The sequence below is a fragment of the Tupaia chinensis genome, unplaced genomic scaffold (genome assembly GCF_000334495.1).
Source record: "Tupaia chinensis unplaced genomic scaffold, TupChi_1.0 Scaffold000146_1, whole genome shotgun sequence".
Lineage (NCBI taxonomy): Eukaryota > Metazoa > Chordata > Mammalia > Scandentia > Tupaiidae > Tupaia > Tupaia belangeri.
Window position 1 is genome coordinate 6,320,118 of NW_006159616.1, and position 27,262 is coordinate 6,347,379.

The 27,262-nt window shown below is 53.2% G+C and overlaps 1 protein-coding gene across 1 annotated transcript in view; it reads right to left on the bottom strand.

Annotated features, from left to right (window-relative positions):
• Positions 1 to 17,739: 17,739 nt before the first annotated feature.
• Positions 17,740 to 27,262, bottom strand: part of ACTL8 (actin like 8) — an 83,041-nt gene continuing 73,518 nt past the window's right edge. The window contains exons 2-3 of the mRNA XM_006145220.2: positions 20,918 to 21,327; positions 17,740 to 18,526 (exon numbers count right to left, since the gene is read on the bottom strand). Of these exons, the coding sequence (XP_006145282.1) occupies positions 17,780 to 18,526; positions 20,918 to 21,265 (1,095 nt within the window). The 5' untranslated portion in view covers positions 21,266 to 21,327 and the 3' untranslated portion in view covers positions 17,740 to 17,779. The remainder of the gene's footprint in view (positions 18,527 to 20,917; positions 21,328 to 27,262) is intronic.

The following is a 27,262-nucleotide window of genomic DNA, read 5'->3' on the forward strand; positions in this document are numbered from 1 at the left end:
GAGGGAGGGGAGGGGAGCACAGGCTCCACACTGCCCCCTCCCATCCCCTCCACCCCAGCAGGAGCTGCAGATCGAGGGCCCCACATCAACCTAATTTCCACACAGAAGCAAATGCCACGGCTGCATCCCCACCCTGAGCACTAAAATATACAATTTACTTGAAGGAATTATACACTGCCGCTGCTTTTAAAATAGAGAGAAGACCCCCCACAGAACTGTTTCCTCTCCTCCAGTGGCATCATCTTCTGCAGAGAATCTGTCCAATCCTCTAATTGCACCATCTGTGCGGGGAAGGGCTGGAAGCTCGGGCTTGAATGTAGCCTCTTCCCCTCAATTTTGTTTCGAATCCTCATCCCCACCTGCAGAGGTCTGGCTGGGCAGCCCGCCCCCTCTGACCCACTCTGCGGAGGCTGCTGCCCTGGAACATGGCAGGAACAACACCTCGTCCCTTGGACTTAGCCCACCACAGTGCGTACGCTGTAACCCCCGCCCTGCAGGATTCCTCAGCCAGACTACACCAGGATCAGTCATGTCCCTTCTAACTGTTGCCCCTTGTAGAATCTTCTGGAAGCCACACTGGACATGAGCACCTGAGACTGCGTGTCCTTGGGGAGCACAGACTCCCACACCATCACCTTTTGCTGCCCTTGTACGAGACCCCAGAAAGGTGATGACTGCAGAGATCCGACTCCTCTTTCTCCCCCACCCTCACCCCATACTGCAATGTCTCTGCCCCGGGGACCCAGCAGACCTGGGTTCTGGCCCAGGCTCCTCCCTTCCTGACTAAGTGACCTGGGGGCTGCTGCTTAACCTCTCCGAACTTCTGTTCCCCTTCTTCTTCTCTCCCATTTTTTTCATCTGAGTTCCCTCAAAGACGACGAGGATTTGGGTACACGATCCGTTATTAAGGGGTGATTCCAGGAAGCAGAGCGAGGTAGCCAGGAAGTGGGGAGCTGATGTGGGGGCTCCCGAGCCACTACTGTAGCCCAGCGGTCACGAGGCCTGGTTCTCCCTGGGAAGCCCCAGTCAGCTCCAGCCCCAGCCAACCCCGCTAGTAGTTAGTAGCTGGCCACTCCTGGGCTACCTCGCGGACCTCGTGTGACCTCCACCTGGGCAGAGGCGGACAACACCGCGTGGGTGCCTGCCCACCAAATCACCTCCCACTTACTCGTGTTCCGTATTCACACCCACCACCCCTGGCCCTTGAGTTCCCACACGGAGTCTGGGCATCCGAGTTCTAGCTCTTGAGCCATCAGTGTAGGAGGGACCCAGGGGAGTCTGGGGAGGGTGGCTCCTGCCATCTGACCAGTAATGGACCTTGGCCTCCAGAGTCAGATGGCAGCCTCTGTTACCTCAGCCCCAGGAGGTAGCCCTGTCTTGATCAAATCCTACATGCCGGACCGTGGGCACTACTGATGGGTCAGGAGGGTAAGAGAGGTCACCCAGCACGTCCTTACTGAGCATCAGCTTCCTGCCAGGCACTTCTGCAGACCCTGGCATCATGGGGGGAGCAAACGACAAGTTTCAGGAGCTGATGTGTTAAGGTGACGGAGTGAGGGGTGCAGGGTGTGTGGGGACAACCTGTAAGCAAATAAGCCAACGGTTGCAAGTCTTGATAGATCCATGTGGTAGAACAAGCAGGGTGACTGGACAGCGTGACTAGCTGTCAAACGTATGACAAGTGCATGACGAGATGAGCTATCTGAAGTCACTGCGCGAGGTCTCGGCCATGCAGAGATCTGGGGGCAGAGGAGGCAGAGACAGCGTGTATAAAGGTCCTGAGGTAAATGAGTCTGACGGTAATGGGATTTTTTAATTATTTATATCATTTAGTTACTATCAAGATTATTATTTTAATTTGCTTTAGTGCACGTGTGCTTACCAGAGAGAGACAAGAGACAGAGAAGGAAAGTGAGAAAGCAAGTTGCCAAGTCTGGGACTTGAACCATGGTGAGCCATGTGGGAGTCCAGCACCTCAACCATTGTGCCACCTGCTGGCCCTGGTCATGGGAAGTTAACATGGAACTATTTTAATCTCTGTTTTGAATGAGACCCCACCTGCACCCCATTCCCAGGTGAGCTGTGAGATCACCCACACAGGATCTGCAAGGAGGTGGCCACGCCTAGCCCTGTAGCCCTTAGTGGATCATCCCCTCTAGCTCAAGAGAGCTTGGAGAGGCCGAGAGGAGGCTGGAGATGAGAGGGCTTGGGGAGCTGCTGAATTCGAGTCCCCCCACCAAGATAGTAAGGTGGGGTACCCGTCCTTCCCTCAAGCCTAGGCAGGGGTCTTCGCAAGTGGACTTGGGAAAGCTAGAGTGACGTCCCTTGGGTCTGTGGGTGGGAGCACAATGCTGAAATGTGATGCGACAGGACAGTTAAGATGACATGAGGGAAGGGACGCCGCAAACACGGTGGATGTCAGGACAAAGCGTCTCTCAGATGTGGGCCATGGAGGGGGAGAGTCATCAGGAGGGTCCCCAGAGGACCAAAAGACCTGAACACGACGCAGGTGGAGAATGTGACAGGGGAAGCCAGGGGGCTGCGGGCAGGGAGCCCCGACGGGGCAGGGGGCCAGGGCTCTGCGGACTCACAGAAGTCCCCCCCGAGACAAATCAGGGTGCACTGCCCCAGCTCTCAGTAGTGCTAGTCTGGTAAAACCTTCCCAGCACCTGGCCTTTCGCTCTCTCCCAGCCTCTCCCACCTCGGACCCCAGAGAACAGGACTCTCAGAAATTGCTGCTAGCGGTGGGACACACCCCGCCAGGATCCCAGGACCCCAGGACCCCAGGACCCCAGCCGACCTGGGCTGAGGGGCTACAGATGCCTTGAGTTTCAATGAACTTGGAAGTTTTCACTATTCCATGCGACTTGCTCTAGATTGCACTCTGTGGAGAAGGACAAACTCTACCCCACAGAGCACGTGGGGTCAGCACGCAGGGCTCGTACAGCTGTGCTCCTGGCACCCTAGCAGTCCCGCCTGCCCGGGTGATGGTGAGCCAGGGCCAGGAATCAGGCCTGCACCAGAGCCAACATGGAGGCAGGGATGGTCGGGCTCCATGCCCGAAGGCGTGTCCTCTCCCACAGCGGTCGCCATCAGCCATGGGGGCAGGCATCTGTCTGCACTTTCAGACAAGGAACACACTTGGGAAACTAAGCAGTTAGCACCGTAAGCCATGGAGGTAAGATGGACAACAGGCATCTGATTCGCCACCCTCTACGGTGTACTCTTCATGAGAGAGGAGGCTGAGCAGCAGAGAAGGGGCAGACGAAGGCAGAGAGACTAAAAAACCACAGTCCAAGGAGAGACAGGAGCACAGGCAGAGGCCTTGGGGTCATTTCCCAGAACGCCCTCACCCACACAGCCCTGCCGCCCACCCATGGCGGGGCCCTGGCCTGGCCCAGGGTATCCTCAGGCAGCCACACCATTTGGTATCCCCAAACCTCAGCCAGAGACTCCAAGAGGTCTTCGGAACAGCAAGCAGGTAGTAGAGCCCCTGTGAGAGCTGTGCCCCACTGGCACCACTGTCAGCTGCCTCGGCCACCAACCTGGCCACCACCAAGCCGCTGGCTTAGGTCAGGCTCGCCTTGTGTGGAAGAGGCAGTGAGACCAACAGAGATATACCCTCCTTCTCCACCTCCGCCATGGTGAGCCCAGGACAACAGAGGCATGGGAGGTCTCTAAGACCAGGGCCTTTTTAGGCCAGGCCTGTGACTTCCAGTCATCCCTGGGCCACCCTTTACCAGGGCTCATTAATATATTAATAACAATAACTGACTTTAGATCAAAAGATGCCCTCTTACGCAGCATGCTGTTGAGTCTTTTCAACTAGCTAGGCAAGAGAAAGCTAGACCCCTTCTGCAGATGAGTAGATGGAGGCCCTCAAAGAGACAGAGTGCGTTTTCCAAGGCCATCCAGGTGGTGAGTGGGGCTGCCGGCATGCTTGCTCAGTAAAATAGACCACGATTTGCTCAAGCTTGCCCCACGGCGGGTGGAGGAAAGCTGAACTGAGCTCCCACCCTGCTGGGCCACTGACTGCTATGTCCTCAGGAGCCTCCCCTCTGGGCTTCGCTTTCCCAGCTGTGAAACTGGGAGGTAGTGGAGACAAGAATGACTGCCCCATCTGGGACATTTCCTTTCCACCCACAAACATCTCCCCAGGGGCTCGAGGGACAACCTTCTTCCTCTGTAAGTGACATGAGGGGCCTCCAGATCACGGATTCAATTGGGTCCCCTCTAAAACTCATATTTTGAAGCCCCAACCCCCCGGACTCCGGATGGGACTGTATTTGAGAAGGGGCCTTAAAGAAGTGACTAAGGCACCAGGAGGCCATTCGGTAGAGTCCCGATCCAGTCCTTATGAGAAGTGGGAGAGGCTCGGGAATTCACAGGCACCGAGATCGGCCATGCAGGGACAGGGGAAGGCAGCCATTCAAAGCTAAGGTCAGAGGCCGCAGAGGACACCCACCCTGCCGGCACCTTGACCCTGGACTTCCAGCCTCTGCAGCTGTCAGCAAATGCACACCTGTCGCCTAGGCCCCAGGCTGGGGCGTTTTGTTAAAGTAGCCCTCGCAAACAAACGCACTGCACCAAGTTCTGCCTGACCCAAGGAGGGGAGGTGCAAGGGCAGAGAGGGCCGGGCAGCGCCAGCCTGCCAGGACTCTAGCCAGGCTTTGCCGAGGCCACATACCACGGGCTAAGGCATGAAGCCGTGGAAGCTCCCTGCCTCTGAAAGAAAGGCAAGCTCCTCAACCACGCATCTGAGGCCCTCTGGTCCATGCCTGCCACCCACCAACCCTCCTGGCCACCACTGATCTTGGGGGACCCGCCAGCCCGTCCTCTCTCAGCTTTGCTCTGTGCCTGGGCACTGCCGTTCCCACTGCCTTGAATGACCTTCCTTGTCCACCTCCTGCCCACCCTCCCTGACTCAGCCCAGTGGCCCTCTTCCAGCGCCTTCTGGGCCCTCCCAGGCAGGGTGGATACCCTGTACTGCCCTTCCGCGGGCTCCGGGCCGTTCTGGGGCTGTGCTGCTTCCCGCATGGTTTTCTACATGGACTGTGAGATGCTAGAGCTGAGGCTGCCTGTACCGTAGCCACCACTGTTTTCCAAGAGTCTGACAGGGCGCCTGAACTCAGTACGCGGAAGGACGAACACAGGAAAGAAGACAGGGCCTGGGCCGGGGCCTGCCTTCCCCAGATGCATGCTCACTAGAGCTGAGCATCGCTGACTGTCAGGCCGGCTGGGACTGTGGGCACCTCCTGCCCCAACCTCCTTGCTGCACACATGCGGACACTGAGGTCGGAGGGGGACACTGCCTGCCCAAGGTCACAGGGATCAGTCAGCCCAGCCGGTCCCAGGACTCCTATCTCCCAGCCCAGCATTTCTCGCACCGTGTCTCGGCCCGGCACCCCCCTCGGCCCCCTTGACAAGTGGAGTTTAATTATTTACGACGGCGCTTTATAGCTGCGGGTGAACCCACCGGAACATATTTTGTAAAAGTAATGAAGGCTCAGTAATGCGAGACCTCACTACAGCTCCCCTCACTAAATCTTGGCCCAGGAGTCGGCCAGACTGCGTAGGCATTTTTTTTCCCTTCCCCTTCCCTCTTTCGGAGAATTACAGGGTTTGCAGATTGGGGGTGGCTGCGGCACAAGGCGAATCAAGATATTTTTCCTCATTTAGGGGAAAAGAGCGGCCTCCACAGGACCAGATCCGCACCTCCCCGGGGGGATCAGAGGATGTGCCAGCTACTACCCCCCAGCCCCACCCCCTCAGAGGGGCCACCCCTGAGGCTGTCCCCACATCCCCACTGTCCCCCCACTCCAGGAGGGCAGAACAGACCCAGTGACCACAGAATTGAGGAGAGAGGGCAAGCCCAGGAGAAGGCAGGCCATACCTCTGCTCTGCCTCCCTGGGCCTCAGCTTCCCCATCTATAAACGAGGGAGCTGAAGGAGACCCTGCCTCCCCTATTTCCTTCTAGGACATGCCAGTGTTTTCCCCAGCCACACGAGAGAGCAGCTGCATTCCAAGGAGGCCCTTGTGCCGCTTGCTCACACCCAGTCCCACCAACAGCCCTGGCAGGCAGAGAGTAACGAAGTCACACAGAAGAGCAAGGACTTGTCCATGGTCACAGCTCCAGGCACTGACAGAGCCAGGTATTGCACGCAGTCCTTCCGGTCCCAGGGAGCACGCCACTAACCTGGATCCACTGGACAGTACAGCAGGCCAGACCTGCGTCGGGGGCACTCCCTCGCAGTGGCTCATTACAGCCATGCAGCCATGACAGAGCATGTGCTCCCCTCCTCATTTACAGACGAGAAACCGGCTCTGGCGAATCAGGTCTCACTCGCGCTCCTGTTGCCCCAGGGCTCTGAGGTATGTTCCTTGGGCTCCAGTAGCCGGAATGAGCTGAGACCTGAACCAGCCTCCCAGAGTATCAGAGAAGTAAAGCTAATGGCTCGACCCCAGGGTGTGCAAGGGCAGGCCCGCAGAGCCGGGTTGGTGGCATTTTGAGCCGGATTGAAGAAAAGGGGAGAGAGAGGGCCAGTAGGTGGCAAGGTGGTGGGGGGAGAAGTTAGAAGGTGGCAGGGGAGAAGGGAGAGGAGGAGGTGGGGGAGAAGGAGAGAAGGCAGCAGGGGAGGAGACAGGGAGGAGATGGGAAGGAGGTAGGGGAGAGGAAGAGGTAGGGGAGAAGTAGAGAAGGTGGCAGAGGAGGAGCTAGGGGAGGAGGAAGGGGAGGAGGAGGCACTGAGGTGGAGGGCATGTCTGGAAGAGTCCAGCATTAGGGAATAACGTTGGCAGAGCCTTAAATGATAGGATTTGGAATGGGATGATCAAGCGGTGAGACGGAGGGTCTAGACTGAAGACCCCCCCCAAGGAGAGGAGCCCTTCGCTGATACAGCACCACCTAAGCCATGGTGGCCTCTTGAGAAGGGGGGAGGTTTGTTAAATAAGATGAGTTCACCTGGACCTGGTGCTATTCCTTATAAGTGGGCAACCTTGCCTGCACCCTCACCTCCCCAGGCTTCTTCTTTATTTCCGTAATCAGACCCACCTCCCCAGGACACAAAGTTCTACCAGGCAGCTAACTAATATACACTCCTGAAGGCAAGAGGCTTTCAAACCTCCTAGAATGGCAGTTCAATCAATCTAATCAGGCAACTATGCCAGTTGATAGCTCAGTGCTAGAAAACTCCACAAGCAGCTAACCTCATCACGCTGCACCCTGCTAGACCCTGGAGCGTGCTTTCACTCGTCCTCAGGAAGAGAAGGAAGAGCAGTCTCTGGGTAGATGATAGCATACTCCCAGGGAGGAAGAGTCAACCATTCATCTGATACACAGTTACTGAGCAGGTACTGTGTGCACGGGAGGAGGGGGGACACAGCAGTGAGCACAGCCCGAAGTCGGCCTGCATGGAGCTCACCTTCTAGTGGGGAGACGAACTTACATAAAGATAAAAGCAAGCTGGAAGAGGGAAGAGAAAAGATGCAAGAGCTGTTGCTCTTTTTTAATGCTGTAGGGCACACATGCATGTACTAGAGAGAGAGAGAGAGGAGAGAACCCCTCAATCCCTCAGTACCGCCCCCGTCGTGGTACAATCCTTTTTCTCCAACTCATCTCATCTAGTTACTGGCTGTGCACATGCCCAGTGTGATTTTCAAGCCGTGGAGAGCCAGGACTTGGAGACCCTTGTTGGTCATATAGGATGTGTTTCCTCTGCACGGTTTTTACCCACTATGCGACAGGGCCGGCCCAGTTTTTTTGGTTTTTTTTTTTGTTTTTTTTTTTTTTATAGTTTTTGCTATAGGGCATGTGTGCTCACCAGACAGAGACAGAGAGAGAGAAAGAGGGAGGGGACGTGAGAAATCATTCCCCAGGGGGAATGGCCATGCTGCAATCCTTTCTTCTCCATTCTCTTGGGATTTGGGGCATGTACGCATAGGCACCCAAAGAGTTCTCAGCCACGTGGGTTCTAGCCACCTTAACCACGCCACTTGGCTGGCCCCAGATGTTACTTTTTAATGAGGGGGTGGGGGTGGGGTCAGAGAAGTCCTCTCTAGCAAGGTGGCATACAAGCAGAGACGTGAAGAAGCAAGAAACTGAGCCAGCAGGTGTGTGGGAAGGTGTTCCAGGCAGAGGTCACGGCAGGGCAAAGGTCGGGCACAAACACATGTGCCAGTATCTAGGAGCAGCAGGGATGCCAGTGGGACTGGAGGACAGGGAGACATGGGGAGAAGGAGCGGTCTGAGTGTGGCAGGGCCAGACTCAGCAGGGCCTTGCAGGACACAGTGGGCATTTCAGCTTTTTCCCGTGAGCACACAGGAGTGGTGCAGGGTTCCAGCAGCAGGACTGTGCACATGACATGCTTTTCACAGGCTTGCTGTGGCCTTGCACTGAGGACCCGCTGCATGGGGAAGGGCCCGAGCTGGAACCCGGCAGGTAGGTAGCTCCTTGCAGGAACCAGGTGAGAGGTGGCGGCCTGTGGTGGCAGCTGTGTAACAGGAGAGAAGTAGCTGTCTCTGGGAAGATTTGAAGTCAGAGACTACGGGAACATTTTTTTATTGCTACTCTTATCCAAGGTGAATCCGACTTTCAAGGTCTTGGCCACCAGGTCAATAGTTTTGCTGAAAGGGGTCCTTGGCTGACCTTGACATTCTCTCTTTTGACTGGCATCCCTCAGAAGCTGGAAGAGACACTTGCAATGTAACTGTTAACCACCTCCGGGCAGGCGCAAGCCAGAGAGGCAGCAGCTGGGACAGGCCAGCTCTCCTGAGCCTCCTCTGAGCGTGCTGTGCAGCCCCAGGGGGTGGAGGAAGGTCAGGCCTTGGGGGGCGGTCTGCCTGCATCTGTACATGTAGACTGCAGCAAGCTTACCAGCTCACAGCCTCCAGCCACGACCAGTCGCCCCAGAACTACAGCTACGTCCGTGAATGCCAGTGATCCCCGTTAGAGCCGCTGAAAGGAAGATGAATAACAGTATCTGAAGCACAAGAATAATAGCGGCTAACATGCACCGCACATTTAATTTACCAAGTGCTCGCAGCAGTGCACCATGAGGTAGGTACCAGTACACCTCCTCCTTTCAGAGATGAGGGGTTTGGAGCTCAGAGACAGCAAGTCATCAGCTTAAGGTCACACAGTTAGAGCGACAGAGCCAGGGTTGAAACCTGGGTCTCTACAGCAGCTCCTTCAGCCCCCTCATCATCACCTCTGGCCCCTGGCTCCCGCCTCAGCCCTTCTCTTCTGAGACAGGAGCAGCCCTCAGCGCACCCCTCCATCCACGGGCATGCACTGCCCCCACTGACTTCCAGCCCCCAGAGGCAAAGGCTCCACCGCGTCTGGCTAAAGTGAGGCCGCATTAAGTTCAGGTGGATGGCTAGGCCAGGCGCTGGAAACAAGCACTATTTTTAGAGAGAAAAGCCAAGTGGGTTGCTTATTGCAAAGACAACAAACTAATACCTTAGCCAGGTCCTGGGGGAACGCCTCTAATGAATATGTAACAACTAAGATGTTAGATAAAATACCACAGCCCCAGGGGCTTTCCTCCACCTTGGATGGCCTCCGGATGGCCAAGTTCTGTGCTGAGTGCAAACCCACCGAGGACGTGGCGTAAACAGGGCCGGGGGCTGGTCAGGGCCGTTCCACAGATAGGGACACGGAGGCCCAGAGCCGCTGAATCACCTGGCCAGGACCGCACAGCCGCCAGCGGCAGCTTCATCGTCGGCACAGCCCATGCCGCAGTGGCTGGGCGAGGAATGCGTCCCAGATCACGTTCTCTCCAGCAGGTTCAACATCACACCTGCAATTTTGCTCTATTTACTTTCAACGAACCCATTCTTTTCTCCATAAATCACAGTGTCCTACCCTTGTCAGAATCATCAAAGGCCCAATTAACCCTGAACGCTGCAGCCCCTTCTCTGCAAACGGCCCCCAAACCCACAGCTCTCCAGGCCCGGACTCTTACGAAGCCGATAGAAAGCCAGCCCAGCGAGCAAGCGTTTATTCTATAGCGACCCTGTGGGGGAGGGGCAAGCCCACGTGCGCAGGAAAACCACCCACAGCAGCTAAATTCTGACTGCCAAGCCTTTATTAGTGGTGATAAAAGGCAGCAAAAACAGCACAGGGCTTTCTACTCCCAGGTGGGGGCTGCAGTCCCAGAAATTAGTCATGTTTTGACTGGTAGAGTTATGGAATTTATAATGGAAGCCCTGGAGAAATTAAACACGGATTACGGCCCACCCCTTCCCCCTGCCGAATGTCTCCAGCGGGAACAGGGCTGTAGGGCTCCCTCAGCCCCTCCAGGAGCCTGATTTGCTGGCGGGAGAGCTGGGTGAAGATCCTAACCTCACAAGCGCACGGTTAGGAGGAGCGGCTCTGGATTCTCTCCACCTCCTGGGGTCATGCCCACCCCTCATCTATCCTAGGACATGGGAAGCAGGTCTGCCCTGTGTCCCAGCAGCACCCCTCTGGGGCTCAGCAAGTGTCACCACAACGAAAGTGTGTTTTCAAATCCCTCCGTGTCACCCTTCCTGGGCTAAGCATCACTGTCTCCCTGGGGGAGGAAAATGTGGAGGGGACCCAGAGTAGAATGGGGGGTCAGTTGGGGGAACAGGAGAAGCAGCCTGAATTGGGGCAAGTGCAGTTAGGTCTGTCTTAATTAAAGAGCGGCATGGTACTCACCTCTCACACCCAGAGTCTAGGGCCTCTTTAAACTGCAGAGATCCCTGAGAACAGCTGTAAATCAAGATGTTAACGCCCTAGTGGAAAAGGTAATCAAAAGGACAGGATGAAAAGGAACCTTTGCAAGCAGCAGGGATGAGTTTTGAGGCCCCAGCATTCAGATGCCTCCCGGGATCTTTACTTCTGGCTTTTGGTTTTAGACAATGACTCAGAGAGAAAATGAAACCTTGCTGGGGCCAGATGGTGGTGCAGCAGTAAGGGACTCATTCATGTGGGAAGGTCTGGACTGAGTCCTGGAGCCTCCCTGAGCTCACCAGCCTGCTTGTGCATCCCCATGGTCTGGGCTGGCTGAGATGGGTGCCTGCTGCTGGAGGTCTCTCTCTCTCTCTCCAAATAAATAAATAAGCAAACCTAAAAAACAAACCAACAAAAAAACCTTACTGAGTGAGCATCTACTATATGCCAGACCCTGCATAAAGCCCCTTTATAAATACTCTTTAATTTAACAGAGCCTAGAAAAGGCCCAGGGCACAGAATCGATGCCTCATGAATATTCATTGCATGGACAAATGACTTTAATTCATAAGGTAGGTGTTTTATCTGCACTTTACAGATGAGGCTGTAGACCCAGGTAGGGGCAGTTCTTCGCCCCAGGCAACACAACGTGCCTGTGGGAACTGAGATTCCAGACCAGGTCTGACTCCAACACTGGGGCCCTGTCCTCTCAGCCAGGATTCTTGCTTTCTCCACAGGGATTGGCTTCTTGGAACAAGGGATCATAGGGGCGGAGAAGGCAGTGAGCTCCCCTGGGAGCTGTCCACACCTGCCGAGCCGAGTGGAAGGACAAATGAGCCAAGCACGTGCCTCCACATGGCCATCTCGCTGTCCCCAGCCTGCCTTTCCTGCCCTGCCGTCACCGAGGCTCCGTATGCCTTAAAACTCACAGTCACTGGCAGCCACTGCAGACTGATAGGAGATCCGTTAGTCCCCCAAGCCCACAACCCCAGATATCACCAACACCAAGCTCTGGCCGACGACAGCTGAGAGGAGCAAGGTCCAGACAGTGCAGTGATGGCAGCCCAGAGCGTCCGTGGTCACGGTCTACGCCCTCGTACCGGTCCCATCCTGCTCTAGGCCATTCTCCAAGCACTACCCAGAACTCCACTTTTTCAAGTGACATCATGACTCTGCTTACGACTCTGTTCTTGGCATGATCACTGATGTTCTTCAAGACTGGCTCTGCCAACATCCACCTTTACCTCTCCCCACTGCCCTGAGCCCTCGTTTTCTGGTCATCCCCAACGTCCCACCACCACCCACGCCAGGTTGTCCAAAGCAACTAAGGGGCTGGTAGTGGGAACAAGCATTCCAACAAAAGGAACAGCATGTGCAAAGTCCTATTCCTCTGGCAAGGGTCATCTCGGGCATTGCTCCACAGAAGACCCCTCTGACTGTCCGCCTGTCCCTGGAGCCAGCCACCCCCAATCCTGTGATACCTCCCTGTCCAGAATGAGACTCTACCCCATCACTGTCTGGGGCCATACCACAGACTGGGTCCTGGTAAATAACGGAAATGCATTTCTCACAGTTCTGGAGGCTCGGAAGTCCAAGATCAGGGCACCAGCAAACTCGGCATCTGGGGTGGGGCTCACGCTCCACTTCCAAGACGGTGCTTTGTTACTGCTTCCCCCAGAGAGCACAGACACATGGTGAAAGAGCAGAGAGCCAGGCAGCCTCCTAGGGTCCTCTTTTCGAATTTTTTAAAAGAAATTATGTATTTAATTTTATTTATTATTATTAATTTGCTATATGGCATGCGCACTCACCAGAGAGAGAAAGTGAGAAAGCAAGCCACCAGGCCCAGCACCTTAACCACCACACCACTTCCCAGTCCCCATCACTGGGGCAGAGCTCTCAGGACAATCAGTTCCCCAAAGGCCCCACCTGCCACTGCCATCACAGTGGGGGTTAGTTTCCAATAGGAATCTTGTTGAGATGCGAACATCCAGGCCAGGGCATGCTGCCAGGGCATGCTTCCTCCCGGGAAGGAGCCAGCACCTTACCCTATTTTATCTGTTGTGTATCACTCGCACCTACCTGCCTGTGAGCACGCCAGTGTAAACAGACAGGCGGGTTTGGGCCTGAGGACTCAGACAATGGAGCCTGGTATCTGCAGAAACAAAAGCTGAGTGTTTTATATACATTATCTCATTAAAACCGTAGGATGAGCCTCAAAACCACCCTGAGGCAGGCATTTCTATTTTGCTCGTTTTATAGATGGGAAAACTGAGGCACAGAGAAGTTAGCAGAACCAGAAGGCAGCAGAACAGGGATTCTAATCCTGTCTAGCAGTCCTGCTTTCGAATCCACACCCCTCCACTGCACCATCTGCCTTCTCCCCAAAGAAAGGGGTCCCAGAGGTGGAAAGGCAATGAAGACTCTTCTGGAGCCAGGAGGTGCTCAGTTACTGTTGACCTGACTCGCAGCCTGACCAGAACCTCGGGCTTCTGCCAGGGTTATCTCAGGGAACTTGGGCATCCGAGCCCCACCAAACCCAGGCGTAAGGGTGCCAAGTCCCAGACTTGGCAGCAGAAGCTGGAGGATGTCCCCTCACCACCGGGGATGGCCCTCCTGGGGGCCTTTGCCTTTGTCCCCTCTGCCAGCCCCACCCAGCCCCCGCCCAGCTGCCAAGACCCTGCTTCCCACTCCCCTGCACCTGGCGGCCCCTGGCAGGCAGCCCCAGACCCCTCGCGGAGGATAAGCCTCCCCAGCTCCGAGCAGCTGCCAGGCCATGCTTGAGCCAGCAGGCGTCTTCTGGGCACCACGCGCCACCCCGCCAGGCCTGGCGTGCCAGCAGTTCGTGCTAGGTTGATGGCCCTGCACAGCCCCATGGAGCTGCTATTTTTAATTTAATTGGAGAGTTGGAAGAGAGAGATGGTACCCAGTGAGGGAGTTTTTAAAGCTTTCCGGGTGGGGGACGGGAGAGAAAAAAATGAAGAAAAGTTCATAATTATACACCAGGCAGCCAGATTTGATGCTTGAGCAGAAAGGTTAAATGTTACACTTGGAATAAAATGAGAAAAAGAGGTTTGATGACAGTTGCCCGGAGCTAAATGAGGAAAGAAAAGACCCCTTGCCCATCTCTTCCCCAGGCCTCTTCTCACTCGTCCTCATTTCTCAGTGCCCCCCTTCTGCCTTTTAAGGCTCAGGTGTACACAGACATGCCAGTGTGGAGCGCAAGGATTACTGCTCAGGACGTCAATGCCTGGGTTTCTACCCCGAAGCAGCTTTCCCTCAAGCCTGGAAGAATTCCATGTCTGCATCTCTCAGGCTGAAGATACCACTAGGACCCAGGAAGTTGGAAAGGCAAACTAGCTCTATAAACAACAACATAGACTTTAGTTATGAACAGACTGAAGTTCAAATCCCTCCTCAGCTCACACACTGGATCCGCTCACACAAAGCGTATGTGCCTCTTCTTTCTTTCAGCTATCTCTTAGTAATGACACATAAGAGAACCAAGCTGGGCGATACTTTCCGACTAGAAAGAGACAAAGTCAGATAGCACCCTCTCTTTACTCCTCCTTGACCTATAAGGAATATGAGTGTGACATCTGGAGCCACTGCAGCTGTTTTGTGACATGACCCAGTATGCCTATGGACTATGGTGGAAAAACAGAAAGACAGAAAGATCTTTGATGGTACAGGTAGGCCACTGTTTGCCTGGATGGCCTACTTGCTCCTTGAAACAAAGAAGTCTCTGTTTCAGTCACTTTCAGTCTCCTTTCCTAAGAATGCTGAATCCATTCCCAACTCTGACAATTTGTGATTAGTTTGACCTTGAGTGCAAACTTCAGCAAGGGCTTATCTCTAAGTTTTGGTTTTCTTATTTGTACCTAGGGACAAATACCACTGACGTCACAGTGTGCACATGAGGATTAAACGCGACTTCATTTGTAAAGCACTCACTACGATGCCTGGCAAGGTGACAGTGGCTGCTGTTGTTAATGCTCCGATTAACAGGAGCCTATTGTCAAATGCCACATTTCAATAGTACTTCATAGTTTTCTTTTTTGTTTTTAGATTTTTATTTAATTTTATTTTGCTAGATACATACTGGGCATGTGTGTGTGTGCATGCCCAAAATCCTGAAAAGAGAATGGAGGAGAAGGGATTGTGGCGCGGCCATCCTCCCTAGGGATGAGCATTCTCCCTGGGGGGTGATTTCTCACTTTTTTCTCTGTCTCTCTTTGGTGAGCACACATACACATACCCACTCCAACAGTGATTGGCCATGTGAGAATCCAGCACCTTAACCACTATGCCACCTGCTGGCCCAGCACTTCGTAGTTTTCCAAGTGAGTTCTCATCCCTTATTTGGCTCACCCTCAATCCCAGTTCTCTACGAGACACTATTACTCCCTATTTTCTACCTGCTAGATTCAGAGAGGTTGAACAATTTGCCCAAGGTAGCTCAGCTAATGACAGGGTCAGTCGGTACCTCGAGTCTGAACCCACGCCTTAGGCCCTGTGCCATACTGCTTCTGAGCTGTTCCGCTAGAGTCACCATTCCAGCCCCCTCCTCTCCATGGGGACTGCTGACAGCTCAAGGGTAGGGGTGAGGCTGTGTCCAAGAGAATGTGATCTATGTGTTGGCAGACAAGGAGGGCTCTGCCTCCCAACTTCCTCCGCTTGCTCCTGAAACATCTGGGTTCTTGGGCTTCCATCTTCCACCCACTGTACTTGTTACTCCATTTTAGCTCACGTTTTCTTTCTTTTTTTTTTTTTATTTTTAAAGTTTTTGCCATAGGACACGTGTACTTACCAGAGAGAGACAGGGAGGGACAGTGAAAGGAAAAATGAGAAGTCGCCCCCTGGGGGAATGGCCACACCACAATCCTTTCTCCTCCATTCTCCTCCTAGGATTTGGGATTTTGAGTACACGCAAACACATGCTCGGTATGATTTTCAAGCCACTGGGTCCAGGGTTCAAACCACAGACAATCATGGGGAGTCCAGCACCATAACCACCACACCACCTGCTGGCCTCCTACTTTCGCTCTTAAGAGCGGGGAGCTGAGAGGCCCTCTCAGAAACACCTGAATGACACAGTGATTGAGAGCCCAGACTGAGCTCCGACCCCAGTCCTGTCACTTGCCAGGAAAAATAAATGCTGAATACGGTTCTAGTCTCTATATTAGAGTAAACAAAACAGCTGCTGTAGCAGACATCCCAGAATCTCAGTGGTTTAACATGTGCCAGTCCAGTGCAGGTGGTGGGGTTGGGTAGGTAGAAGGGATTTCTGTTCCACCCACTCATGCAGGCTCCTTCCATCCACTGACCCCTTAGGGCCCTGAATCCTCCATAGGATATTCTGCCTTCTGCAAAACGGTCAAGGATATCTTCTGGGTTGAGCACTCACTGAAGTGGCCAGAACTTGGTCACATGGCCCTAACTTTCTGCCATAGACCAGAAAGCAAGGCCTCATGCAAGTGCACCATGGCAGGAAAGGACATGGTTACTTTCGGTCCCCACAGTCTCCATCTTCATCCACCCTCTCCAGTGCAGCCATTCCTCCACCCCCAGATCACACGACCTTCTCACATTGGCAAATTCGTTTACCAGTGAAATAGATTTACGTATCTATTGTCTGTGTCCCCACAGTAGACTGTAATCTTTTTTTTTTTTAATTTTGCCAAAGGGCATGTGCACTTGCCAGAGAAAAACAGAGAGAGAGAGAGAGAAAAACTGAGAAAGCACCCCTTGTGGGGCACAGTCACACTGCAATTGCTTCTCCTCCATTTCTCCCTCCTTTCAGGGTTTTGGGCACACATGCTCAGTGTGTTTCTCAAGCCACTAGGTCTGGGACTCAAACCCAGAAAAGCCATGCAGAATCCAGCTTAGTATCCACCAGGGCAAGGGCTGTCTGGGGACAAACAAAGTAATCCTGAAAACAGAAGCCTCCTAAACCTTTTCCATCTCAAAGTCCCCGATGCCTGGCAGAGTACCTACACAAAGTAGGTGTGTAATTACTAAACACATACTAAACTAGTAAGAACTTACTCTTTTTTCTTTTTCTTTTCTTTTTTATTCATTTATTTTTTTTTTGGAGAGGTCTTTGTTATAGAGCGTGTGCACTCGCCAGAAAGACAGAGAGAGACAGAGAGACGGAAAGAGAGAAATCACAAGAAATCACCCCCCAGGGGTGATGGTCATGCCGCAATCCCTTCTCCTCCATTCTCCTCTCGGGATCTTGGGCATGCACGCACACGCGCCCAACGTGGTTTAAGCCACTGGGTCCAGGACTCGAACCGTGGTCAACTACATGGGAGTCCAGCGACATAGCCATTACGCCAACTGCTAGTCCCTAGAACTCCCTTTTAACAGAGTATTAGGGCATCTGGGATGAGTGAAGAGGGTGGGCAATGGAAGGGCAGGAGACCCTTACCCATTCTGCTCAGTGGTAACTGCTGTTTGCAGGCCCTAGAACTACTCAGAACCAGCTGGCCCCTGACTCACGCTCCCAGATCCTGGAACACCCCGAGGGACTGCCCACTGCCCACATCCATCACAGGAGCCAGCACGGTTTCCAAACGAGTTGTTTATTTGCATATAAGACAAGCCCTTGGCCGGAGGTAGGATGGGCATCCCAGGCCAGGCCCGCCTGCAGAAGCACCTCCCTAGCAGGAAAGGAAATGCAGGACTAGAAACTTCAGCTCTCCCACGCCCTCCCTCCCTGCCCCGAGTCAGAAGTAACTGGGCATCCTCGTAGACAGTCCCATGCTCTCCTGCCCCAGGCAAATCTAGACAACCGAGAATGGGATAACCCAGAGAAGGAGCCAACGAAGCAGAGATGGAGATGGCAGGAGGCCACCCCATCCCAGTGACAGGCTGCCCTGGAAAACGGTCCCTTCTAGGGTCTCCAGGGGTAAAAGCCTATCCTCCCATGCGTTGAATCCCACTCAAAATAAGATAAAAGCTTAGAATCTAAAACACGACCTCAGAACTGCCCGCTCCACCCTACCCCTACCCAGCCCATTCCACTCCAATTAATCCCACCACGCCTATCCAACAGCAGCAGTCCCGGACTGAGCCGCCAGTCACAGCCTGAGACTCTCGTCATACTCCCCTTTGGTCATCCACTCGGACTTGTAAGTAGAAAGATGAGCCACGACGGACGCTCCTAGCCAGACACTGAAGCTCCTGTTGGAGCCCACCCATATCATGGCCTTGGAGAAGTGATCCGAGGTGAGCTCCTTGTACAGGCGCTTGGTGAAGCCGGGGTAGAGGGTGTTCCCGCCACAAGCCACCACGTGGGACACTAGCAGCGGGTGCATGGAGGCCTCGCAGGTCTTGACAGACTCCACCAGGGCCTGGGAGATGCTGGGCCCCGGCAGATCGAACACCTGCGGGCTGAAGAACATCTCGGGGGCCAGCCGCTGCACGGGCGTCAGCTCCACGGTGCTGCCGTCCGGGAGCTGGTAGGTGTTGTTCTCGTCTGAGCCGCTCGGCAGGCTCTGGCAGAAGTCGAGGGCCTCGGCCAGGTTCTGCGGCACGTAGCACCTATTCACCTGCGTGCTGGTCACCGTCTCTATCTGAAACAGGTTGTGGCGGTCGCAGTCGTCCTTGAAGAGGCTCTTGAAGAGGTAGGCAGAGAGATCCTGGCCAGCGAACTCCAGCGTCTTGGCCCCGGAGGGCAGGGCGCGGCCAAGGTGGAAGGGCTGCACGCGGCTCAGGCCGTAGCCGGAATCGACCACCACGCCGGTCAGGAGGCCAGAGGCATACAGGGACATCTCCATCTGGTCAGCCAGGAGTATGGACGGGACATCCAGCAGCTCGAACATAATCTGCAATGAGCGAGGAGACATGGTGGGCTCTCCCCAGGAAGGGCCCTCATCCCTTTCTGTGCCTCCCAAGACCACTCAGCGTGCTCAGTTCTCAAAACAGGTCAGCACAGACCCGCGTCCTCAGAGGACCCCAGGCTCCCCCAGGGCCCCTGGAGCCCACTGCAGGAACAAAGAGGGCCTCGGAGTGGGGCTGGCCCTCAGGCCCTCGTCTGAGGATGGTCTTGAGGAGGACTAGGTTGGTAGAGTGGTGCCAACCGCAGTGGGGCTGTAAGAAACAGCTAGGCCAGCTGGCCGTGTTAGCAAGGGGAGGAGAGGCAGCCATGCCAAGGTCAGACGGTGCAGCCTGAGCCACCTGTTTGCAAGAAGGAAGAAGGGCTTAGAAGAGAAACGAGTGCTGCACATTCTCGAAGAGAGTGCAGAGAGGAAGGAGGGCAGAGAGGGAGGGGAGAGGGAGAGGGAGGGTGAGAGGAAGGAAAAGAGGAAGGTAGGGGAGGGGCAGGGAGGGGGAGAGGGGAGGGAAGGAGAAGGGGAGGAGAAGGGGAGGAGAAGTGGAGAGGAGAAGAAGGGAAGAAGGGAGCAAGAAAGAAGAAGGAAGGAAGAGAAAGTAAAGGGAAGGGGAGGAGAAGGGGGGGAGATGGGGAGGGAAGAGGAAAGGGTGGGGAGGGGAGGGGAGGAGAAGGGAAGAGAAGGGAAGGGAGGGTAAGAGGAGAGGAAGGGAAGGGGGAGGGCAAGAGGAGGGGAGTGGAAGGGGAGGGAAGAAGGGAAAGGAGAAAGAAAAAGTACACTCGCTGGTAGGCGAAGCCTGACTTGTTTTAAATAGAAAAATGTCCAAACATCAAGACAAAACTGGAATACTACATAGGGTCTGGCAATGTCCCTGAGCTGACGTCCTCCCCTGTGTCAAACATCCTCCGGGACTTTAGAGAGGACCCCTCCAACTCCCCAGCTCTGCCTCATCCGCAAGCTTCTGACCCCGAGGAGTAGGAAGGCTGCTGTAAGCCACCTCTGCCACCTCTCGCCTCCCACTGACCTCTGCAGGCCCCACATCCCCTCAGTGAGAAGGGACTCCCTCACTCCCACTCTCAGACCACCGACCCACCATCCAGCTCCCAAACAACAGCCAAGATCCTCTTTTTCAAATAGGAAATCTGACCTGATTGCCCTGCTTAGAACTCTTGAGATGTGGCCAGCAGGTGGCGTAGTGGTTAGGGTGCTGGACTCCCACATGGCCAAACAGGGTTTGTGTGTCCTGGGCGCCGGCTTAAAAACCACACTGGACACATGTATGTGCATGCCCAAAATCCCAAGAGGAGAATGGAGGAGAAGGGATGGTGGCATGGCCATTCCCCCGGGGGATGATTTCTCACTCTCCCGTTCTCTGTCTCCTACAAGCGCATATGTCCTATGGCAAAACAATATGAAATGATAATAATAACAATTCTACAAGAGTTTCCTATTCCTCTGGAGCAAGGATGGCAGCCTTTTTTGTAAACAGCTAGACAGTCACGGTTGCCCAGTTTATCAAATAACAATATGTGATGCTCAGTTAAATTTGAATTTCAGATAAATAACAAGTGTAAGTATGTCTCATGCAATATGTGGGGCACCCTTACATTAAGACATGATTTGTCATTTATTTGAAATTTAAATTTAAGTGGGCATCATGTATTTTATCTAGGAAACCTATGGTGGTAAATATTTTAGGTTTTATGGGCCTCATATTCTCCATTGCAACTATTCATCACTGTTTATCGTGTGTGAAAGCAGCCATAGATGCTATGAAAATGAATGGATGTGGCTATGTTCTAATAAAGTTTTACTTACAAAAATATGTGGTGGGCCAGGTTTGGCTCACAGGCTATAGTTTGCCAATCTTTATTTCAGACTAAAATACAAGTACTCCCCAAGCATAATGGGCCTGCGAAGTCTAACCTCTGCCGACTTCTTGCCTCCCGCCTCCCTGGCAGAAATCACCTCCTTAGAAAAGCCTTCCCTGATTGCCCTCTTTAAGTAGTCAGCCATCACCCCCATTTCATTTTGTTTCTAGAACTGATTACCCTCTGGAATTCTTATTTGGTAACTTCTTCACGGCCAAGCCTTCCCCTGGAATGAAGGCTTTGAGGGCAGAACACGTATGGGATCCATGCAGTGTCCAGTGTCTCCCAGCCACAGCCTCTGCCCCGAGTGTTACTCACTGTCTCCAGGCAGGAGCCTCTCTGAGCGCCCGCGCCTAGCATGGAGTCTGCCACACACACAGCAGGCGCTCATCAGACATCGGAGCGAATTCCTCAACAAGCAGACTTCCAGTGCCCAGTCACACCCAGACACCAAGTACCAGCCGCTCCCTGCCGTCCCCCCAGCACCCACACTGGGCAGCGGAGCAGGTCTCACCTCCAGCGTCTTCCGTCGGTCCATAGGTTCCCTCACGGGCGACTCTGTGATCACCACCGGGGAGTCCTCGTGCTCCTGCCTGTGCTTCTCCACCACGAAGGACCAGATGTGCTCCACGCCCTCCCAGTTGAGGATGCGGCCACGCTCGATGGGGTAGCTGAAGGTGTCGGGGCGGCAGAAGTCGATGCCCAGGCTCACGCGACGCCGGGCATAGCTGGGGCCGGGGTTCTCCCTGCAGGGCAGGTAGTTCACGATGCTGGGGAAGACCATCTGGGGCTCATTCCAGCCGGACAGGCCGGCCTTCAGAAAGCCAGAGCCGTGGTCAATGATGATGGTCCTCGTGGCCATGGCCGAGGTGGGCAAGGTCTTCTAGATGCGCGTCCCTAGGGTGCTTGGCAGACCAGGGCCACCTGTGGAGGGAAAGGAGGGGTTACTCGTGTAGCCATTCTGGGCCCCCGAGGGCTGCTTCCCACCCCCGCCCCAGTCAGTCCTCCCCCTTCTAAGCCTTTGGACCAGGTTGTGCCTGGGACAGTCTCCTTCCCAGCCTGCCATCATCCTGTGAGACCCATGAGGGATGCCCAGAAGTACACCAGTGATGCTGTAACGCTATCGCCATAACTACCACTTCTGAAGCACGTCCCTCTGAGTGCCACAAAGAGTAATTCACAAGCTAGGCTGACCCACGTAAAACTGCCACACGTGTCAGTCAAGATGGCCAGAGAGCAGCAGTTTCATATGGCTTCACCCAACACGTGGATTCATTCAATCTTCACCACAATCTAGAGGGTTGTTGGAAAAGTCACGACGCATGTTTGCATAGAAAAACACTGAAAAATACATCCTGACTTTTCCAGCAACCCGATCTAAGGCAAGTACCACCCTTTTACCGATGACGGTACATCATTTTATAATCACTTATTTTACGGTTGGAAAACTGAGGCACGGAGAAGTAAAGGCACTTTCCCAGGGATCTGCAACTAAGAAAGGCAGGGCCGAGAGCTGCGTTCAAGCCAGACTCCTGAGGCCACGCTCTCAGCAGGAGGCACAAGGAGGCTCATGAGCCAAGCAGCTGACATATTCCATACAGAGGCCACCGGCAAGACGCCTACCATGACTCTGGTCAGTTTCCTCATCTGTACAGCGGAGAGGATGATGACCCCCCTGTGCACAGGGAAGTGTGCTCACTACCTGATTTCCACACTTCCTGTAAGGTACAGGAGCCGAGGCCATGTGGAATTGGCACATGGTTAGCCACACAGACTCATGGAATGGGAATGGCGAGTCCAGAAATAGACCCACACAGAAAGGGTCAGTTGACCTTTGATCAGGTCAGAAACCACAAGGGGAGGAAGCATAGTCTTTACAACAAATGGCAGGAAACAACGGATGTTCCTATGCACAAATAAAAAATAAAAAAATTAAAAAAAAAAGAACCTTAGTGCAGATCTCACACCTTATAAAAATTAACTTAAAACAGATAAGAGACCTAAATGGAAAACTTAAAACTATAAAACTTCTAAAAGAAAGCATAGAGGAAAATAATTATGACTTTAAGTAAGACAAATTTTTCTTCTGATATACTATCAGAAGCCTGATCCATGTAAGAGCAAATTGATAAGCCAGACTTCATCAATTAAAAAAGTTTTGCTCTTCAAAAGAAAATATTTACAAATATTTTAAGAAAATATTTACGAATCATGTATCTGATAAAGAACTTGTATCCAAGAAATATAAAGAAGTCTCAAAACTCAATAAAAAGACAAACAGACCCTTTTTTTTTTTGCAATAGGGCGCATGCAGTCGCCAGACAGACAGAGAGAGACAAAGAGACAGAAAGTGAGAAATAACCCCCCAGGGGAGATGGCCACACCACAATCCCTTCTCCTCCATTCTCCTCTTGGGATCTTGGGCAGGCATGCACACGTGCCCGGTGTGAGTTTTAAGCCACTGACCGGGTCCAGGACGCGAACCGCAGTTGACTATGTGGGAGTCCAGCGACATAGCCATTACACTAACTGTGGTCCCCAAACAGACCGTTTTTCAAATGGGCCAAAGATTTTAACACTGGGCCAGCAGGTGGCATGAACGTTAAGGCAGCTGGATCTCACATGGTTGACTATGTAGTTTGAGTCCCAAGACGTGGGAGCTTAAAAATTACTCTGGGCAGGGACCTGCAGATGTAATGGTTATGTTGCCAGACTCCCACATAGTCGATCGGGGTTTGAGTCCCAGACCTGGTGGCTTAAACTTAGTACGTGCACATGCCCAAAATCCCAAGAGAAGAATGGAGGAATCGGGATTGCGGCATGACTATCCCCACAAGGTGTCATTTCTCGCTTTCTATCTTTCTCCCTTTCTCTGTATCTCCAGCGAGTGCACATGCCCAGTAGTAAAAATATCTCAAAAAAAAGAAAAAGAAAAAGAAAAAAAATTGCTGTGGATGCATGTGTGTGTTACCAAAATCCTGGGAGGAGAATGAAGGAGACAGAATCGCGAGACGGCCATCCTCCCATGGGGGTGATTTCTTACTTTCCCTTTCCCCGTTTCTCTCTGGTGCATGCACACACCCTATACCAAACTTAGAGGGAAAAAAAAAAAAAGATTTGAACACCCACTTCACCAAAAGTAATACACAGTTGGCAAATGAGCACGTGAAAAGATACTCCACATCAGCAGACTTCGGGCAAACGACCATTGGAATCAGAATAAGAAACTGCTAAACACTTGTGGATGATGAAGCTCGAAACTGGCCACACTAGGTCTCAACGAGGAGGTGGAGGAACTGGAACACTCCGGCACTGCCGGCAGGAATGGAAGACCGTGGAATCCTCTGGACAAGAGCTTGGCATTTTCTTAAAAAGGTAAACATACACCTACCACAGGACTGAGCTTCCCACTGCCGGGTAGTACCTAGAGAAATGAAAACTTAGGCTCACACGAAAGCTTCTATGCAATGTGTATAGTACCCTTTACTCATAGCTGTTATAGTCCATTCCGTAGTTGTCAACAGAAAGAACCTGAGTCTGGGTAATTCATAAAAATAGAGACAGGGCCAGCTGGTGACATGGCAGTGAAGGCATCTAGACCCTACATGGCCAACGCATGGCTCGAGTCCCATACTGGCTGCTTGAGAAACATACCAGGAACATGTGCACGTCCAGAATCCCAAAAGGAGGAGAGATAGAGGAGGAGAGATTGCAGTGTGCCCATCCTCCGGGAGGGCGCTTTCTCACTTTTCCTCTCTCTCCCTCTTTAAAAATAGAGGTTTAGGGACCAGCAGATGGCATGATGGTTACGTTGCTGAAATCCCATGTAGTCAACCACGGTTGCACGGTCCCAGATCCGGCAGCTTAAAATTCACGCAGGGTACATGTACGTGTGTGCCCAAAATCCTAAGAGGAGACTGGAGGAGAAGGGACTGCGACATGGCCACCGCCCCCCTTACAGGGGTGATTTCTTGCTTTCTGTCTCTCTGGAGAGCACATGCACCCTATAGCAAAAATCTCTCTCTAAAAAAATAAACAGGTTTACGCAACTCTTGGTTTGGAGGTCTGAGGCCCAGGGGCCATAACTGGTGGGGCTCGTCAGGATCCCTAGGCATCGCATCACATGGGTGAGGGCAGAGTGGGCTGGCTGTGTCTGTCAGACTCATTCCCCCTCCCAAAGCCCTGAGGAAGAAAAGCTACATGTGTTCTAGAAACAGCCTGGAGGCCAGCGTAGCTAGGATAAGGGATATAAGCCCACTGAAACTCAGTCATGGGAACCCCGACCCAAAGATCTTAACCATAATCTCTTCCCAGAGGCTCCACCTTCCGACACCATGTCTACTCCTAATACTATCATAGTACGATCAAGTTCTAACACACGCATTTTGGGGGACACCCGAACCATCATCAAGACTACAAATAAGGGTCAGCAGATGGCACAGTGGTTACATCACTAGACTCCCACATGGCTGACTGTGGTTCGAGTCCCGAACCTGATGGCTTGAAAATCACACCAGGCGCGTGTGTGTGCATGCCCAAGATTCCAAGAGGAGAATGAAGGAGAAGGGATTGCGGTGTGGCCATGCTCCCAGGGGAAGGGGTGATTTCTCACTTTCCTTCTCACTATCTTTGTCTGTCTCTCTCTCCAGTGAGCACGCACACCCTAAGGCAAAAACCTCTTAAAAAAAAAAAAAACTATAAACAACCCAAATATCCTTCTCTAGGACATGGATAACACAAACTTCCATGCAATACTACTCAGTAATAAAAAGGAATAAACAACGGATCCACATAATAACACAAATAAACATTGAGTGCGCGAGGCCGAGTGACAGGAGCCAGACTGGAAAGGGCTCTGCCTGCATGACTCCACCCATTCGACACCCTGGAAACGGTAGATGAGGACAGAAAGCCCCGGTGGTGGACAGCAACCCGAGGTGATGACAGGACACATGGCAGAACTGGGGGCAATGAGGGAAGGGGGTTACACCCCACCTGGGGAGGTGGGTACACAACTGTATGCAATTGTGGAAACTCCCACTATTCTCCTTGCAGAGAGAATTTTACTCTCAGAAAACACTGTGGAAGGGGAAAACCCAGGGGTATGGTGACGGTCGATGAAAGGAGGAGGAAATCGCCTTGCAGAACACACATGGTCACACACACAGCAGCCCCAGTGCGAGACCATATGGGTGTTTCCTGTAGGCGAGTCCCAGGGAGGCAGTTCAGCCCAGAGGCCACATTCCGGGCCTGCGAGCCCCAGCTCTCGGATCTGCTTCAGTTTCTGGGCAGCAGTTGCATCTGCTCATCACCATGAACATGACAACCACTGCCTGGCCCTGGCCAGTGTCTCCCTGCTGTCACCAAACCTGGGGCAGAGATTAGGCTTTCTGCCTTTAATTAGCTTTGACAACAGGCTCAAGGAGAGCCAGGAGGAGGAGGAGAGAGATGGAGTCGAGGTGGCCGGGTCTCCCCCCTCGAGGGCTGGCAGGCGGGGTGATGGATTCCTCACACTGAGTCACCAGAGTGATAGAGCACTGGCCGCCCGGATGACATTCCGGGAAGCGGGCTCTGCCGCCACCGACCTCCCCCGCACACAAGAACAGTGGCTGATAAATGCCTCCCTGCCCCTGGTATTGGGAGTCATGAGTGACGCTGGCAGGGTGATCCCCATTGTGGCTGTCGATCACGATGCTCAGTGAGGTGGAAGTAGGGGGACTCCGGGCTGCTGCCCAGTGACTGGCTGGGAGCACGAGGGTGGAAGGAGGGCCAGCCTTCCTCCTGACCATAACTCTAAGTGGGACGTGTAGAGAGCTCCTGGGTGCCAGCTCCAGGGAGAGAGAAAGATCTACATATTCCGAGTCAGCAATTGTGCAAATCCTTACTGAGGACCTGCTACGTACCAAAACCTGTTCTAGACTGACAGGATGTCTTCCCTTCTGGAACTGGCATTCTACTAGGAAAGACTGTCAATAAGCACAAATCAAACAGGGATTAGCACAGTAGAGAAAAATGAAACCCAGCAAGAAGGACAGGGACTTTAAGAGGCATAGGGGCATAGTGCTCTTTGTAGAGTGTGGCCATGAAAGGTCTCCTATGGGGTGACATTTGAACAGAGAACTGAATGGAGGCCTGTGAATACCTAGGAAAGCATTCCACGCCAAAGGGACAGTGAGTGCAAAGGCCCTGAGCAAGAACAGGCCAGATGTGTTCTAGAAGCAGCCAGGAGGCCAGTGTAGCAGCACGTGGGAGTGAAGGGGGGGGGAGGTCTTGGAAGGACCTTGTAGGCCCTTGTATGGTGCTTACAAATACGGACAATCACTGGGGGTCTGAGCAGAGGAATGGTCTGGCCTGTCTGAGTTGTGAAAGGATCACTTGGGCTGTATGAGGGACAGACTGTAGAGGGCAAGAGCAGAGGCAGTGGAAAAGGAGGTGCCTGCACTAAGGGGGCAGCAGTAGGGAGGGACAGAAGTAGCGAGATTCTTGGGACCAGCAGATGGCGTGATGCTTACGTCGCTGGACACCCACGTAGTCAACCGCTGTTCACGTCCCAGACCCAGCGACTTAAAACTCACACCAGGCACATGTGCATGTGTGCCCAAGATCCCAAGAGAGGAATGGAGAAGTTATTGCGGCGTAGCCATTCCCCCGGAGGGTGATTTCTTGCTTTCTGTCTCTCTCTCTTTCTCTCTGGTGAGTGTATGTGCCCTATAGCAAAAATCTCTCTTAAAAAAAAAAAAAATAGTGAGATTCTGGATACACTAAGAAAGGATGAAACACTGGGATATGAGACCAGGAAGAGAACAAAGAAAGACTACAGATTTGAGCCTTAAAACTGTCCTGAGAACAGGGCAGTTCT